Raw genomic sequence first — 15,465 nt, forward strand, 5'->3', positions numbered from 1 at the left:
GAGTCCCAAATTGGAGCCCCTGAAGGGGGACGCCGCCGCATCCACAGCCGTAAGTCAGCAATTCGTGTTGGAAGTAGACATGTCAGAAAAAGAACAAAATTGGGCCTGACAGAAAGGGACCAAAAAAAAGAAGATTTTACTTAAAAAAAAAAAAAAGGTCAAGAATATAAGTGACTGCATTGTCATCAGAGGTAACCATGGCAACAGGTACATTTAAGTCATTACACCTGCGTGCGAAGAAACGACCCTGAAACATTTCCATGTATGCTCTCGTTCCCGACAGAACATTCTGCTGGTGCAGAGGAAAATGACCGTGAATGACAACCATCTGGAAAACTTCCGCAAAGTTCTTAATAGTTACGTGGACGCCACGTCAGCCCACTCAGACAACCTGCAGTCAGTTTTCGATTGTATTATTATTTTTTTAAATCCTAATTTGAAAATTCTCCACGTAAATCTTTTTTTTTCTCTCTTGACGACAGCGTGTCGGTTCCGAAGGTTCCGGAAAAATCTTCTTTCGTGATTTATGAGTTCTGGCGAGACCGCCTCTCCTGGATGAGGTCAGTGTTGGCGCTCAACGTGTTTGCCGGCGACTCGCTCTCAGGGATTTGACGTCTTTTCATTTTAAGCATTTCCAAATGTCACGTTTTGCAAAATCAATACGCCATGATTCATGGGCATTTTTGAACTTTTCAGTTACCTGCAGTCCAATAGCAGCAAAGACTTCCAGCGCTGCGTCATCAACATGCTGGACGACACTGAGATCGTATCTCCTATGTTGCTCCCAGGTGTGTTTGTATGTGTGTGTATCCATGGACGTGATCGCCCATCTGGTTTACATGATTTTAATCGAGTAACATTCACATAAGATCTCCGGGATGCACAGTTGGAAAAAAAAAATAAAAACGGTGACTTGAAATCGGCACCGTGAAACGTTTTGGTGATGGAGATGCTGAATTTTCGATCGCTTCAAATGTGTTTTAGTGTAGGATCAACTATCAGTCCCGTGTATGTGATAGAAATATGAGAGAATCCGTTGGAGGATTTTGCTCTCAAAGGAATGGCTCAGAATAAAATGACAAACTTGTGTTTTTTTAGGCATAGGTTCTTGAGACCTTTTTTTGTGGGTCTGCTCCTGATTGACATGTGTTTCAAGTTTTATTTTGCCGGGTAAAATAAAATGAAGGTCTCTCGATAAGTTCAACATGGAAACTGAAAATCGCTGTTTGGTACTTAAATGGGACACATCCAGAGGCGGCTCAGGTATGCGTTTTTGAGACTTTTTTGTAGGTGTTTTTCCTTATAAAACATCGATCAAATTTAATGCTGCTTGATGAAACTGGCTTATTGGGCGAGGTTTTTAAGGTAAAGCTCTCTCGTCAAGTTCAACTTTGAAGCTTAAAATTGCTGCTCATAATAAATTTGGAAACTTCCCGTGTCGGTTTGGGTATGGATTTTTGAGAATTTTTGTAGGTCTTTTTCCTAGTAAACTGTAGATCAAATTTTCTGCTACTAGGTGAAACTAACTTCCCGGGCTAAGTTTTGAAGACAAAGCTCTCTCTTCAAGTTCAACTTTGAAGCTGAAAGTTGCTGCTACATACAAAATTAGGAAACTTCCTGTGTCCGCCTGGGTATGGGTTTTTAAGACTTTTTGTAGGTCTTTTTCCTAATAAACGCCGATCAAATTTTACTCTGCCAGCTTGGTGAAACTGACTCACTGGGCTAAGTTTTTGAGGCAAAGCTCTTCAAGTTCAAATTTGAAGCTGATATTGCAGCTTCAAACCAAATTGGTAAACTTCCTGTTCTTGTGTCAGTTTGTGTGTGGATTGTTGCTATTTGTTTTGTGGGTCTGCTCCTGATAGACTTGTCACTTATATTTTATGCTGACCTGGGGAATTGTCTTAAGGAGTTGATTTCTTTTTTTTTTTTTTAATGAAAATTTTCAAAGTTCAACTTTGAAGCCCAACAATTGTTGCTTCAAGGTAATGGTCTAACATTCAATGTCGTTTTAGGTGTGGGTTCTTGAGACTTTTTTTTTGTCCTGTCAAACAAATGTCATGCCGCTAGATGAAACTGGTTTATTTATTATTTGCTTATTATTTCATATAGTGAATAATCCGTTTTCAACAGACCAAGCCAACAAAAATCTATATTTCTGAGTATTGGAAATAGCTAAAAACGGCCCTTTAAGTGACCTACAAATAGCAGCAATAAAGAAATGAAGCAATTTATTGTGTGAGAGTAATGTGGGTGTTTTTTGTTTTTTTTTTCCCTCCAGCTTCCTGGTGGATTATGACTAACAACTGAGTGCCACATCCACTACCTACAACGCTGTCATACAGACCCTGGCGCATCAAAACCCACTCACCCGCATGGCCGCACACACTCATGCACACGCACATACACACAGAAGGAGACACAAAAAGGTATCCACGTGTTTGAAGGCTGTGTCGCCCTCCTGCCTGTTCCGCGAGCTTGTTGTCATCCCCCTGCTCATTATTTCGCTATGAGATGCTGCACAATGTACATACTGTAGAATTATATACCGGTAGGTCTTTGAAGACATTTAACCTTCATACATGCATGACAGTACTATTAATAATGATTGTGTTTCCATTGAATATGCAGTACAGTATGTACATTACAATATAAGGAGAAAATGCAGAGTTTCAAATTCAAGGCACAGCTTTTAGGATTTGCTTGACTACAGCTAATGTAAGACTTGATTTTACTTACGGAACCAACAATGATACAGTATTTATTTCAGATGTTTATATTTTAAAATGTTTTGTTGTTGTTGTTGTTGTTTTTTTTGTCTGCACGCAGCTGGCATTTCACCAGTATGCTATGACGTCCTGCGGCGTGCATGCTAAAAATATCATGGCAGGCGCTCCAAAGATTGTTTTTTTTGGTAAAGATGCATTAAAAAACTTTAACTGCTAAAAATACATATTTTCCGACTCATAAAGTGTTCAATGTCTTGATGGTTATCAGGCTTCTATGGTTTTTATGATATTATTCATCATAATGAGCAAAGTTGGACAGAAATTGTCTTAGGTAGTTTTTCCTTATTAGAAATACACAGTTGTCAGGATGTTCATGTTTTATTTTTAAAGGTATATCAAGGAACTTGAAATGTTTAAAAATAAGCATTTTCCACTATCTAAATGCTTCAAATAATGCCTTAATGTGAACAAACACCCCTGAGATAGTCTCAGTAACAACCGCAATTATTTTGTTGGAGGCTCTTCATAGTTCAAGCTCTTGCAGAATTAAATGCTGCGTTCAAGGAAGCTGGGAAGTTGGTATTTTTTATTTCGATATCCCAGTTCTGACCTCGAAGCTATCCAACGTAAACATCGTTATTCTTAGTAAAATCCAATTTAGTCACCGACTTTGAAACTCTGACATCCCAGTTCAAAGGGGTGCTAGAGTGCACTTTTCCTACACTAATTTCGGACTTCCTAGGTACGTCAAATGCAGCACAATAAGGAGGAAAAACACAAATCTACTGTCATTTGACAAATGGAGAAGGCTCAGAACAGCTCTTGGTTTGAAAACAGAAGGAGAAATACACCGTACCTGTCGATAAAATATACTAGACCAGCAGTTTGTGATGAATAACTATTCAGGCACCGGAATTCTGTAAACATTGCAGTTCATCGTAAGGCCGGGAGATGTCGTCGGTTAACAAGAAACCTCCCGAATTCATTTTTGACTTATGTTAAATTCACAAATAACTGATGGCTTGTATGTGAGTTAAGACAAGCCTTTTGGTGAAGACTGCGTTTTATGTTAACACCTGCAATATAACATTTAAAGTTGGATGAATGTTTTATATACTTAGAATTTTGGAACAAGTAAATATTTTCTCGGGGTTTGAAATTATTTATAAAGACTTATATTTCTTCCACTTTAAATGTTCTAATCAACAAAAACATGTTCCTAATTGCTGTACAATTGCTGTGTAAGGCGTCGTAAGGTGGAATGTTTCAAAGTGCTGCAGCACCACCTAGAGGATGAGTTGTAATCATGCACACACTTCAGTGATGTAAAGCCAAAACCATAACCCCCAAAATTCCAAATTATAAATGATAAAAAGAATGACACATTATTCTTTATTGTATATTTTTGCAGGTGCAGCAATTGGATTTTGTATGAGTATGTGATAAACTTTGTTTAAATGTGCTTACGTCTTGTACCGGTAGATGGCAGTGTTTACCAAACAATTTACCTTCTCAAATCGAATAAGGCTCGATTGCCTCTCAAGTGGTGTCCATAACATATATACTGTATATATATATATATATATTTTTTAAATCAGAAGAAGCCAACAATAACTAATCGCGAGAGCAGATCTCACTCAATGTGCAAGCCTCCGTTCTTGATGAAAATAATCTAAGTAATTTCAAGTCCTCTCACTGAAAACCAAATTGGAAATACACTAGAAAACACGCTTAATTGTTTATTTTGAACTGGAAATCAACAATTTCTTAACAATTTTATAACACTAATGTATTATATGTTATAACAAACACACACACACACACACACACACAACATCACAGTCTTGTATTATAAAAAGGAGTCCGGGATATATATATATATATATATATATATATATATATATATATATATATATATATATATATATATATATATATATATATATATATATATATATATATATATATATATATATATATATTTGTAATGTTTTCAATTCATGCCCAAGATGTACATATTTGCAGTGTACAGTTGTGCATTATGACCTTCATACAAATTTGTGTTACGTCGTTGCCGTAGAAACGAACAAGGTACCTGCAGTACAATACATTCATGACCATGTAATAATAAAAAGTGGCCACAAGGCGTTGCAACAGCATCATTTGCAAAAGCTATGCTGCAAATGCGGCGTCAACCAAAATCTCGTCATTGCAGGTCTATTTTTAGGGGATAAAGCACATTCACTCAACCCTTCTTTAATGAAAAATAAAAGATGATTTTTGTTCAAATTCGATGTAACCCAGGTCTGTAAATTTAATATGGATGAGGTGTTGGCAAAGTGATTGCTACCAGCAATAGGCCAACCAACTTTCTGGGAATCCGCTACCTAGCAACTTCAAAAATCAAATCATGTGTTTTCTCTGAGATGCTCAAGTCGAAATGACCCAGGAGCAGTATCTCCTTTTTTCTTAGTTTGTTGGGCCAAAAGTGCATTGAAATACACATTGGGGAGAATGTGCTGCTTATCATTCTACTCCATTATAGTAAAATGTCATGAGTAGGACACTCAATGCTTCAAAACAAACGTTACCATAACAATTAATGCATCACACAAATGACCTTGGTATGCTTGTATTTTGAAGTTCCACCTGGAAGCACGATCGCCACAACAAATCGATTTGACAATATTTAGCTCCAGGAGAGAAACTCCCGTGTAAACAATATGGTGTTGTTTTGATTGATGTTCTTTTTTTCAACATCATTAGGTCGACCAATACTACCTCGGCGGTTGAACGGTCATCTGTGATCAATGCATTGAGCACGCCTGCTATAAGACAATTCAACAATATGTCACTACATGCAACCATTTTTTTTTTTTTATTTGAAAAGAAAAAATATTGCTCCAGTCATGACATTAAAACACATTAAAACTGGAATTGCTGATACCGGCAAAAATATTGTTCAAATCTCATGTAGTCCCTTAAATGCCCTCATGCTCCTCGGATATACGTACCCCCATTTGAGAACCATAAGCTCATTTGTGAATTTAAAAACAATTCTCCAAAAATATCTCTCGAGATAGCTTGGCTGGTCTGAAATCACGCTTTTTTTTCCACAGTTTGCTGACACCCGAAAGTTAAAACGTTCAACCACTGTTGTTCAAAGCAATAAAAAGGCCGATAATCAGCCTAATAAAATCTGATCTGGCAGGTGGAAAGAGGGCAGGGTGTCGGATGTTAACTTAACAGGCATTTTCCCTTCATGAGGGGAGTGAGGCGAGGGTTATTGTGCTCTGGAAAATGTATTGGTCGACTTGTAAAAACAGCCCCCCCACCCAAAAAAAAAGAAGCAGGGAAGGAAAATTTAGGGGTGAGGGGAAGCGGAGCTGTGGCCTGCGGATGAACCCATCAGGGACTTTGCTTGGTGGGGTCATTCCAAGTTCAGGTCTTTCCCTCGCTGACTCTGCGAGAGCGGAGGAGCTGTCCATGACTGGCTTAGGGGCCTGCTCTTGACGGCCTACAGCCCCCCAAACCCCCCTTGGGGGGGGGGCTGTAACACAAACCCACTTCCAGCAGGAGTCCTGCCTAGTTTGTGAGGAGTGTACTGGTGGTGGGAGTCACACGTACATGCAGGTCATTGTGACTGGGGGGGGGGGGGGCATCAATAAGTGTACTCTTGCAGCATTGGTGATGCTTTTCAAACTGGGGTCCATAAAAAAGAAATTACAACAAATAAACAATCCAAATAATAAATGTTACATAACTTAATGGGTTGAATCTTTTCCTCATTGCTTTCAATGAAATAAGGAATAGCAATAGCTTTCTTTATTTCATGGTCTATGAGCCGCGAATGTCGCATATTACTCGGGTTATCATTTTGCTGTCGTTTCAAAATATTTCTTTTATATTCGTTCATTATCTGTGTTAATTAGGAAAATGTGAGCATCATCAATCAGTGCTGTCACATTGCAAACTGGAGATAAAATGTATCATTCGAACCAAGTGTATGTGAATCAGTGGATAGATGAGAGTGGAAAAAAGAAGAAAAAAATATTAATATCTCTATACATGGGGTGCAATATGACTCATTTAGTAGAATGATTGTTATTGAGTGTTTTTGTCATGTATAAAAGCGTAAGAAAAAAGTAGCAGCTTAATCCAAACCTCACAGTTTCTATGTACAGTATGTTTGCATATATATATATATATATATACATATATATATATATATATATATATATATATATATACATATACATATATATATATATATATATATATATATATATATATATATATATATATATATATATATATAATAAATACAGTACACACACACCTACATACTCGAAGTGTGGGCAAGCGTATTTGATGATTCAGACATTGACTTTTTTTCGTAGTGATATTGAATTTTTTAAGTCAAACGCTTTAATACGCTTTGAAGAATAAAAAAAGAAAGATTAATTAGCATTGTAATATATTTTTTAATCCTGTTTTTGGATTTAAAGTGGCTAAAAATGACTACGCGGTTAGCTACAAGCATTTAGCGCAGCTCTCCAAAAATGTCAAATGAGGCCCATCTCTCAGTGGACAATCACAGAGCAAACAGCAAGTCCGGGGTGGCCAACTCATCAGGCAATTTGCACAGGCTGCCCAGCATGGGGCCTTTGAGTGGATAAGTGGTTCCTCCCATAATGTCAAGCGTAAGCCCGTGTGAGAGCTTGCCGGGGAGTTAATGACACGCCGGCCGACTGGTGGGGTTAGAAGCCCCCTGTGACATTTCTTGCTTTCTACAGTCAGGGAGGTGTTTGTTTATTAGGGCCAGTCTGCAGTGACACCAGATTCATTGGAGTTGACATTATTGATGGCTCATTAACTCAGTTTTACTCATCTGAACAGAGTGTCTTCCAGCGACAAAATTGGAATAATAAAGTCTCCCAAGTCGGAGGGGGGATGTAATGAAATGGTCTGTGACTCATTGACGGAGGGGAACAACAGCAGCATTACCCAAGAAAGAGCAAATCAACATCCTGTCTCCTTAATAACAACTTTTATAATGCATGCCATGCTAACAGAAACAATTAGAGGCTATTCTGCCATACTGAAAGAAAAACACGAAGAAACTGTCAAAAAACTCACAACTCAATTGTCAGAACTATGAAGTTTCTGTCAAAAAAGTTGTCCTGTCAGTGGCGCAAACCGACCTTTCCTGATTTCCAGGATTGTGTTTCTAGGCGAAGATATTGACAGGACTAAGCATGGTGGCGTGAGTTGTTGGAAGGTTAAGAAGGATGGGGGCCCAAAAGCAGGAAGGTCGCTTTGCTCGCAAAGATGAATTTAATTTGCATCGAGTGGGGGAAAAAAAAAATAAGGACAAAACTGTAAACCACTTAACAAACAAAACCCCAGAAATAAACTTGAACTCCAGACAGGAATGGAACTCAGAAAGACTAAGAGGGAGTGTCAGCCACAACAAACTACAAAAGCAATAACACAACATCATCAATGATGCAACAAGAACTGAAAGGAAACAGAAAACTAAATACACTCAAAACTGAGAAGAAAACAATGAACACCTGGGTAAGACACAATTAGAGCAGGGGCTGATTGGCAGACACAAGGGAAGCAGGATAACGAGAACAGGGGGACGCAATCACATTTACAAGACACTGACACAGGGGGACCAAAAACATGAACTAAGAACAAAACAAACTCAAACCTGGAAGATGAAAGGGACACAAAAGATGTGAAGCAAACAAAAAAAACGTAACGTCAAAAATAACAACCCAGGACTTTGGAAGTGTGAGACGAACTTTCAAGCCACTCATCCACTATACAGCTGTAACTATAATCCTTCTAACAGATAAGGCCAAGTATTCCTTGCCTGAGTTGGTGTTCAAATTTCTCTAAAATTTTGACACTTTTAGAATTTGTGCGGCTCCCTCCAATATGTGTTGTCTTAGCCACAGGGAGCAATGTGACACGGACAAATGATTTTACTTTGCTGTCAGTCACTTGAGATGAAATATTGTCAACAACGAATCTTCATCAGACGACCAAGGCAATGCCATATCATTGACAAATTAAATGTTAAACAAAACCATAAACAAACAAAAAAAAAACTAAATAAAGTGTCTCTTCATCCCCGTTGACCAAAATGAGGTGTGACAGAATGCTAGCAGTCATCTTGTTTGGACACTTCGTCAATCCCTGCTGACCGTGATTTCAAATACAGCTGCGGTGTGATGGTGACTGACACCGGATTCTTCTTGAATTCTCCTTGGCCTACATTTGAACCCAGAACTTTTGAAGTTTCCATTTAAGGGATATGGTCCAGTCTTCCTTTCCTGAGGCATTTCATCGTGGTTAAACTTTTGTGTGCATGAAAGAAAGCAACCTTGTCATTTTGAAGAACTCAATTTTTGTCAAGGCTGTCCCTGGCTTTCTGTTCATCCACATCCGTCACTTCCTGTTCCTGCTTTATGCATTGACTTGCTCGTTAACATCCAATTAGACTTATGAAACATCACCACGGTTCGACGCTGATTCAACATGTGGAACCGGCTGAAAATACTACCCAACGCATTGAAAAATGGCCAACGTCATGGCGGCGTTTTTTAAACTAAACATTTGTGTATCCAGGCCAATATTTGATCCCAGAACTTAAGAAATGCGAGACAGACTTGCTAACCACTCAACCATTATACTGCCGCGACAATAATCCATTTAACAGATAAGGTCTTTTCGGGGACAGCGTTTCTATTTCTCCTAAATGAAAAAAAAAAAAAGATTCCATCTTAATTAAAATTTTTATTTTGAGCGAATGAAAGAAAACAACCTCGTCATTTCCAAGAGCCCGATAAGCATGTTGAAGACGTCTGGAATTTAAAGCCGCTTTGTCTCTATGTTGGCGGGCAGATGCCAGCAGACAGAGTGTCTTGTTGACAAGAGTGTGATAGAAATGGAGAGCGAGGAGGAGAAAGCAGGCGGGGCGGGCCAAGTAAACAGCATAAAGGGAGAGCTTGAGAGGAGAGAGGGAGGGGGCACCAAGAGGGGGGGGGGGTTGGTTTCTGTTCACGGGTAGAGGACCTCCCCATGAACTGTGCAGTCGCGAGCCGGGTCATTGGGGCGAGGTTGTCAGAGCGTGCCTGAAACAGTACACCCGGGGGTTCAGCCAGAGTTCACACGCTCGGCGTGCAAGATCCATGTCCCTCCGCCATTGCAGCGCACACACATAAACCTCACGTGCGTGAGAGCGCGTATCAAAAATAAGCAACGGAAGAAATACGGCGCGGCCTTTTGGGTTAGAGCAAACAGTCTCCCGATGTGCATATGGTAAGAGTGACGTCCTGTTTTCACACCAGCGCCGGCAAAGTTGATCTAGAGGAGACACGTTCAGTGTAAATACGCGCACGGGGAAGCGAGGGGGTCGCGCCGGTGTAACGGGCGACGCCGTCCGGGGAGAGTTTCTCGAATTCCTGTTGGCGTGCTTTTAAATCGGAGAGGCCACTAAGCCAGATTCCCCTCGGAGTGACTGAGCTCTTTGTGGGAAAGCTGTCCGCTTGATTCCCATTGAAGACGGCTTGGCCCATTGTCAAACCCGGAGCTTGACCCGCTGTTGAACCCAATTGTCAAACTTGCCGTGGAGCTTGGGACTTTGGCAGCGGGGGGAACGGAGTTGAGAGCTTTTGGCAGGCTGAGGTTAAAGCGTTTGTCGTGACTTCATAAGCCGCGGCTAATTTTGGTGGAAAAAGGTGGCGTTTCCTTCACTATGTCATTTCTAAGAGCTTTCCTTTTTTTTTTTGATGACGGTCACCTTTCCCTCTCTCGTGCGTGGATTGTGTGTCATTGGGAGGTTTTGACGGACAGGCCCAGCTGTGGCAGTCAGGCGCCAGAGCACCACACCCTCCAAGTCCAAGGCAGACACAAATCCCGGGCCCAGAACAATCCTGCCTTTGTGAATCTACTGGAAATCATCAGCGGCATCCAAATGACCGTAAGCTACAGATACAAGCCAGATGTTGGAATTCCTCGACTCAGTTCAATCTCAGTCCAGTCTGGCTCATCCAAGCCCGGCAGCGCAGCAGTGGCAGAGTAGTGGGCGGGCTTTTGAGATGACTGTGTTACAAGAAACCCGCGCTCTTGTTTAATGCTAGCTTCAATCTCTGGAGGTGGAGCTGGAATGGTGATGATTTGCCTCTAAAAATGGTTTTCATTAGGACAAATGTCACAAGTGTAACCCATCGGGACTCAGCCCAATATTTACCTCTCATCTTAGGCCCTCTTGAATCAGCATTGTTTAGAAGCCTGAAAATATGAGCCTTTCCAAATTCATCGTATTTTGTTGGCCCAGGAATCCCGCCAAGTACGCTTGAATATACTCGCAAATAAGTCAAGTATGACATTCCTTGGTTATTGAGGTGCCATTTATCTTGAAATCATACCGTGAAATTTTCCCTGTGCCAATGTGGGTTTTCTCTGCGTAATCTGGTTTCTTCACCCATTCCTAAAACATCTGCGGTAGATATATCGGGCACTCTCACTCGTCGTTAAGTTTTTTTCAATTTTATGGTTTGTTTGTCGTTGTGTGCCCTGGGATCGGCTGACAATCATTTTAAGATATACTCCGCCTACAGGTAGGATGGAATCAACCAGATCCGCAACCCTCGTGAGGATATGCGCTTACGATAATGGATGGATAGTTAGTGAAAAGAACCTGATTCTGGTTAAGATTAACCTCATAGAAGTAGTTAGAAAATATTTTCTGTAGTTACAAGCAACGTTTTGAATCCAGTTGGGACCCTGGTGCTGCCGTCAACATGGTAAGGCAGCAAGGATTTTTGTCTTGAATCAGAGTCCACTGTTCTTGATTCTAGTGTTGTTGTACATACCACACCATACGAGACTGAGACATAATCAAGACTAGAGAATATTAAAACCAAGACAAGATCGAGTGTTTTGGAGATCGAGATGAAAACAAGACCATGACAATAATAGTCATGGTCTTGATCCATCTCCGTTATGGCAACTTATGTTTTTGTTCTTCTTCGTCATGTGTTTTTCAACAGATGCAAACTATATTGCGGAGCGATTTGAAGACGGAAAAATGAATTTGAACGAGTTTGCCAGTCAAAAAGTTTATTTCACATTGGTAGCTCAGTGCTTCAGTACTTTTGTAAAGTGATGAAATTCCAGTTTTTGCTTGTGTGTCTTTCTATCCTGAGGGTCAATGCCAGTGCCGTTCCAAGTATGATGTATAACATCACATGACCACACAGAAGCTCCATGTGGACATGCTACAAGCAGAACAACACACAAAATGAAGCCTCCACCTCCTTGGTGTGAATCTCCACAAATCGAGGAGAAAATCGCTCACTGTGAGGTTTTTGGTCTATGACATCAACAAGTGGGACCTATGGAAAAAAAGAAGTGTCTTTAAAGCTCTTCTGTGAACCCACGTTCACTCCGCAGAAGGCCTAAGTAACGGCTCTCTGGAGAGATGCTTTCACCCTGACGCACATACTTTGTGTTTGGTCTGTTTCCATTTAGTTACAAGTTCAGGTGTAGTTCAGCGAGGCCGCATGTAGGCGCTGGGCCCGGGAGGCCTTTGTTTGTGTAATAGAACTCTGCGATCTCTCTGCGGCTCCTGTGTCAAGAGAACTCGAGAGCGCGAGCACAAGAATGATGTCTGTGAAGCTTGTCATTCACCCAGCTTGGAGCTTCAAACGAGGGCATTCCGGTGTAGTGCTTGCTCGATGGATGCTTGACCTGCATGTTGTACTCAAGACCATTCCAACCACATTATTAGGAAACTATTGAGACTAAGACAAGACTAGTTAGTACAGCCGGTCCTTCTCAGTCTGAGTATTGTCACCTTATAAAGCACTTGTCGAAATTGCTCACTGAAGGTGGCTGTTCCGTCAGCTCGTCGCTTTGGTGCAAGTAGTTCTCGTTCTGGTATGCAAAAGTAGAAGTTTAAACTCCTTTTTTAATTGGTTAATCATATTAATAGCTCTAATGAACGTGTGCATAACATACGCATACCCTCAACAACTGGGTTACTGGATTAGAACAAAGAAACAAACAAAAAACGGGATATAGGGACACAACCAACGTAAAATCGGAACAAAACATCCCTTCGGGACTCGGGACACAAGGTTCAAATTCACAATTGTCCCGGTTAAAACGTTCCTCTAGGTTTTCCATTCTCTGAATGGTTGACACAAATAGAGAAGTTTGCTTTTTGAAGGGCTCTCATGGCCATATAGGGATCCAGGAATATAAAATGTATAAAAATGTATAAAATGTACCGATTGCATTGTTTCCATAGTTTATTCATATCTAGTACAAGTGGGTGGTGGAATTAGACGTCTTGCTTGTTTTTTAGCATCTGTGATGTCATCACATTGAGACAAATGACCTGGTTCCCTCGCCCGAGCTGTGGAAAGACAACACTGATGTTTATTCCAGGAAGTACCAGAGAGACTACGTCCTCTGTGTGACCCACATCCGATTTCACCTTGAACAAGACGAGCACGCCGGCAAAAACAACATCAGGTCACAGGGTTCACCCGCCACTGTGACAGTCTTGCATAATCCTAATAAATCCATCTCGGCAAGGCTGGGCCCGTGTGGGAAAAAGCACTCTTCGGGAGCGCTCTGGCGCTGCCGTGCCCAGTGGGCTTTCCAAATGCGACTATTACGGCAATGTGAACTTTGGTTCACCCTCCCACGCCCTTCCCCTGCGAGTCTTGTTGCCTTCTGAAAAGCAGCCTTCATTTGGCTTTGTTTGTCCCTCAGTGCTCGCTTCCCACTTCTGCGCCGCTGACTGTCCAGGGAGCATAACAGAAGATCGGAAAGAATGCCTGAAACACAGACCCGTGACTTTTTCAAATCTATGTTTGAAAACAGTGACAGGAGAATGGCGGCAGCATTCGAATATTCTGGTAGTGGGATAATGGATATACAGATACAATAAAAATAGGGATCTTTTCTTGGTTAAAGGACAATTTTGAATACAGAAGGCAATAAAACACATTTTCGGTTGGTTGTGGGTTTATTTTGAGAGGTTCTGTTCTTTTCTGTTTGCGTAACTCTTTTTTCAGCTCCACCCCGCGTTAGTCTGATTTGGTCTACCTGTCTGCGTTTACCTGCCCGTCAGGTGTCCACCAATCCGCTTCCTCTGCCAAGTTTCCTGTTTGTTTCGCAGCTGTTGCGTGTCAGAGTAATTAGTGTGTGCGTGTATTTAAGCCCTGTTTTTGTTTCAGCGAGCTGTGGGATCATAGTCGCGTGTCATCAGTTTTGTGGCACTAGTTACCTGCCCTTTGTCCGTGTCTCCCCATGCCAACCTGCCCGCTTGTGTTCTCCATGTTACCTGCGCCCCTGGGTTTCTTGCCATTCTGTTTTCTGCTTTTGTTCCTGCCTGTCCTTTAATTAATAAAAAATGGACTATCACACACACCTCCTTCGAGAGAGCCTCTCTGCACCCGGGGGCGCTATCTCCGCCATCACGCCGGCGTTTCTCCCCAACACGCCGTCCCATGGCATTTTTAGTTGTAGACGATGTTTTAAGCGGAGAAAAAACAAGTGCCCGTACTGCCCTTATTCAACTTTTACAGGTAAATTATCAATCAATCAATCAAATTTTATTTATATAGCCCTAAATCACCGAAGTCTCAAAGGGCTTCACAGAATGAAAAGAGGTCATACAGAGACATCTTTTCAATGTAAGGTACACAACAGCATCCCCTGTCAAAGCTCCCAGAAGGGGAAGGAAAAACTCAAAAACCCCAATTTGGGGAAAATCAGAAACCTCCAGAAGGGACCACAGGTGGGAGGAGCCCCCTTCCAGGCCCACAGGTTGAAGTGGATGCTGCATGTACCGAACACAGAAACAATATAAATTACAGAAAACATATTGTGCTATATAGTGCAGTGATGTCTTGACAGCAGGCAAAGCCATTGGGCAGGAACCATCCCGCATTCCAGCCAGGTGGACCGCAGACGGCTAGACTCCTAACCCGTGATGGTCGACCAGCGCAGGACCCAATGGAGGCGGTCAAGTCAACCCTCACCATCTAGCTAGCCCCCTCTCCCGGCCGGAAGAGGGGGGCAGGAAAAAAGAAGAAGGCTGCAGACAGGCTAATTTAACTAAATGCTTTTGAGTATAGATGTGTTTTTAGTCGGGATTTAAAGATTTCTACCGAGGTGGCTGCGCGAACTTCCATAGGTAGGGCATTCCATAGTACTGGCGCGCGAATGGAAAATGCCCTTGATCCCGCAGACTTCTTTTTAGCCCGTGGGGTCGATAGCAAACCGGCATTTTGCGATCGAAGTTGTCGGGACGGAACATAAGGTGATACTAAGTCGACGAGATAGGAAGGAGCTAAACCGTGCAAAATTTTATAAGTAATTAACAACACCTTAAAATCACATCTCACGTGTATTGGAAGCCAATGCAGGTCAGCTAGAATCGGAGTAATATGATCAAACTTTCTCGTCCTTGTCAATAGTCTCGCCGCTGCATTCTGTACACACTGCAGGCTTTTAATGTGAGACATGGGAAGGCCAGAAAACAAAATGTTGCAATAGTCTAGGCGCGACGTAACAAATGCATGAATTAATGTTTCTGCATCGCTAAGAGAAAGAATAGGGCGAATTTTAGCTATATTGCGGAGGTGAAAAAACGCCGTTCTTGTCATGTTATTAATATGTGTTCGAAAGGAGAGAGTTGAGTCAA

General features: G+C 41.4%; 1 protein-coding gene across 1 annotated transcript in view; it reads left to right on the top strand.

The window, feature by feature from the left end:
* necab3 (N-terminal EF-hand calcium binding protein 3) overlaps positions 1–2,952 on the top strand; it is a 17,061-nt gene extending 14,109 nt beyond the window's left edge. Inside the window, exons 9-13 of the mRNA XM_088423519.1 lie at positions 2–49; positions 284–396; positions 483–560; positions 697–788; positions 2,279–2,952. Coding sequence (XP_088279645.1) covers positions 2–49; positions 284–396; positions 483–560; positions 697–788; positions 2,279–2,307 — 360 coding nt within the window. The 3' untranslated portion in view covers positions 2,308–2,952. The remainder of the gene's footprint in view (position 1; positions 50–283; positions 397–482; positions 561–696; positions 789–2,278) is intronic.
* The last annotated feature ends 12,513 nt before the right edge of the window (positions 2,953–15,465 follow it).

The sequence above is a fragment of the Hippichthys cyanospilos genome, chromosome 9 (genome assembly GCF_059441005.1).
Source record: "Hippichthys cyanospilos isolate Australia breed blue-spotted pipefish chromosome 9, RoL_Hcya_1.0, whole genome shotgun sequence".
Taxonomy (NCBI): domain Eukaryota; kingdom Metazoa; phylum Chordata; class Actinopteri; order Syngnathiformes; family Syngnathidae; genus Hippichthys; species Hippichthys cyanospilos.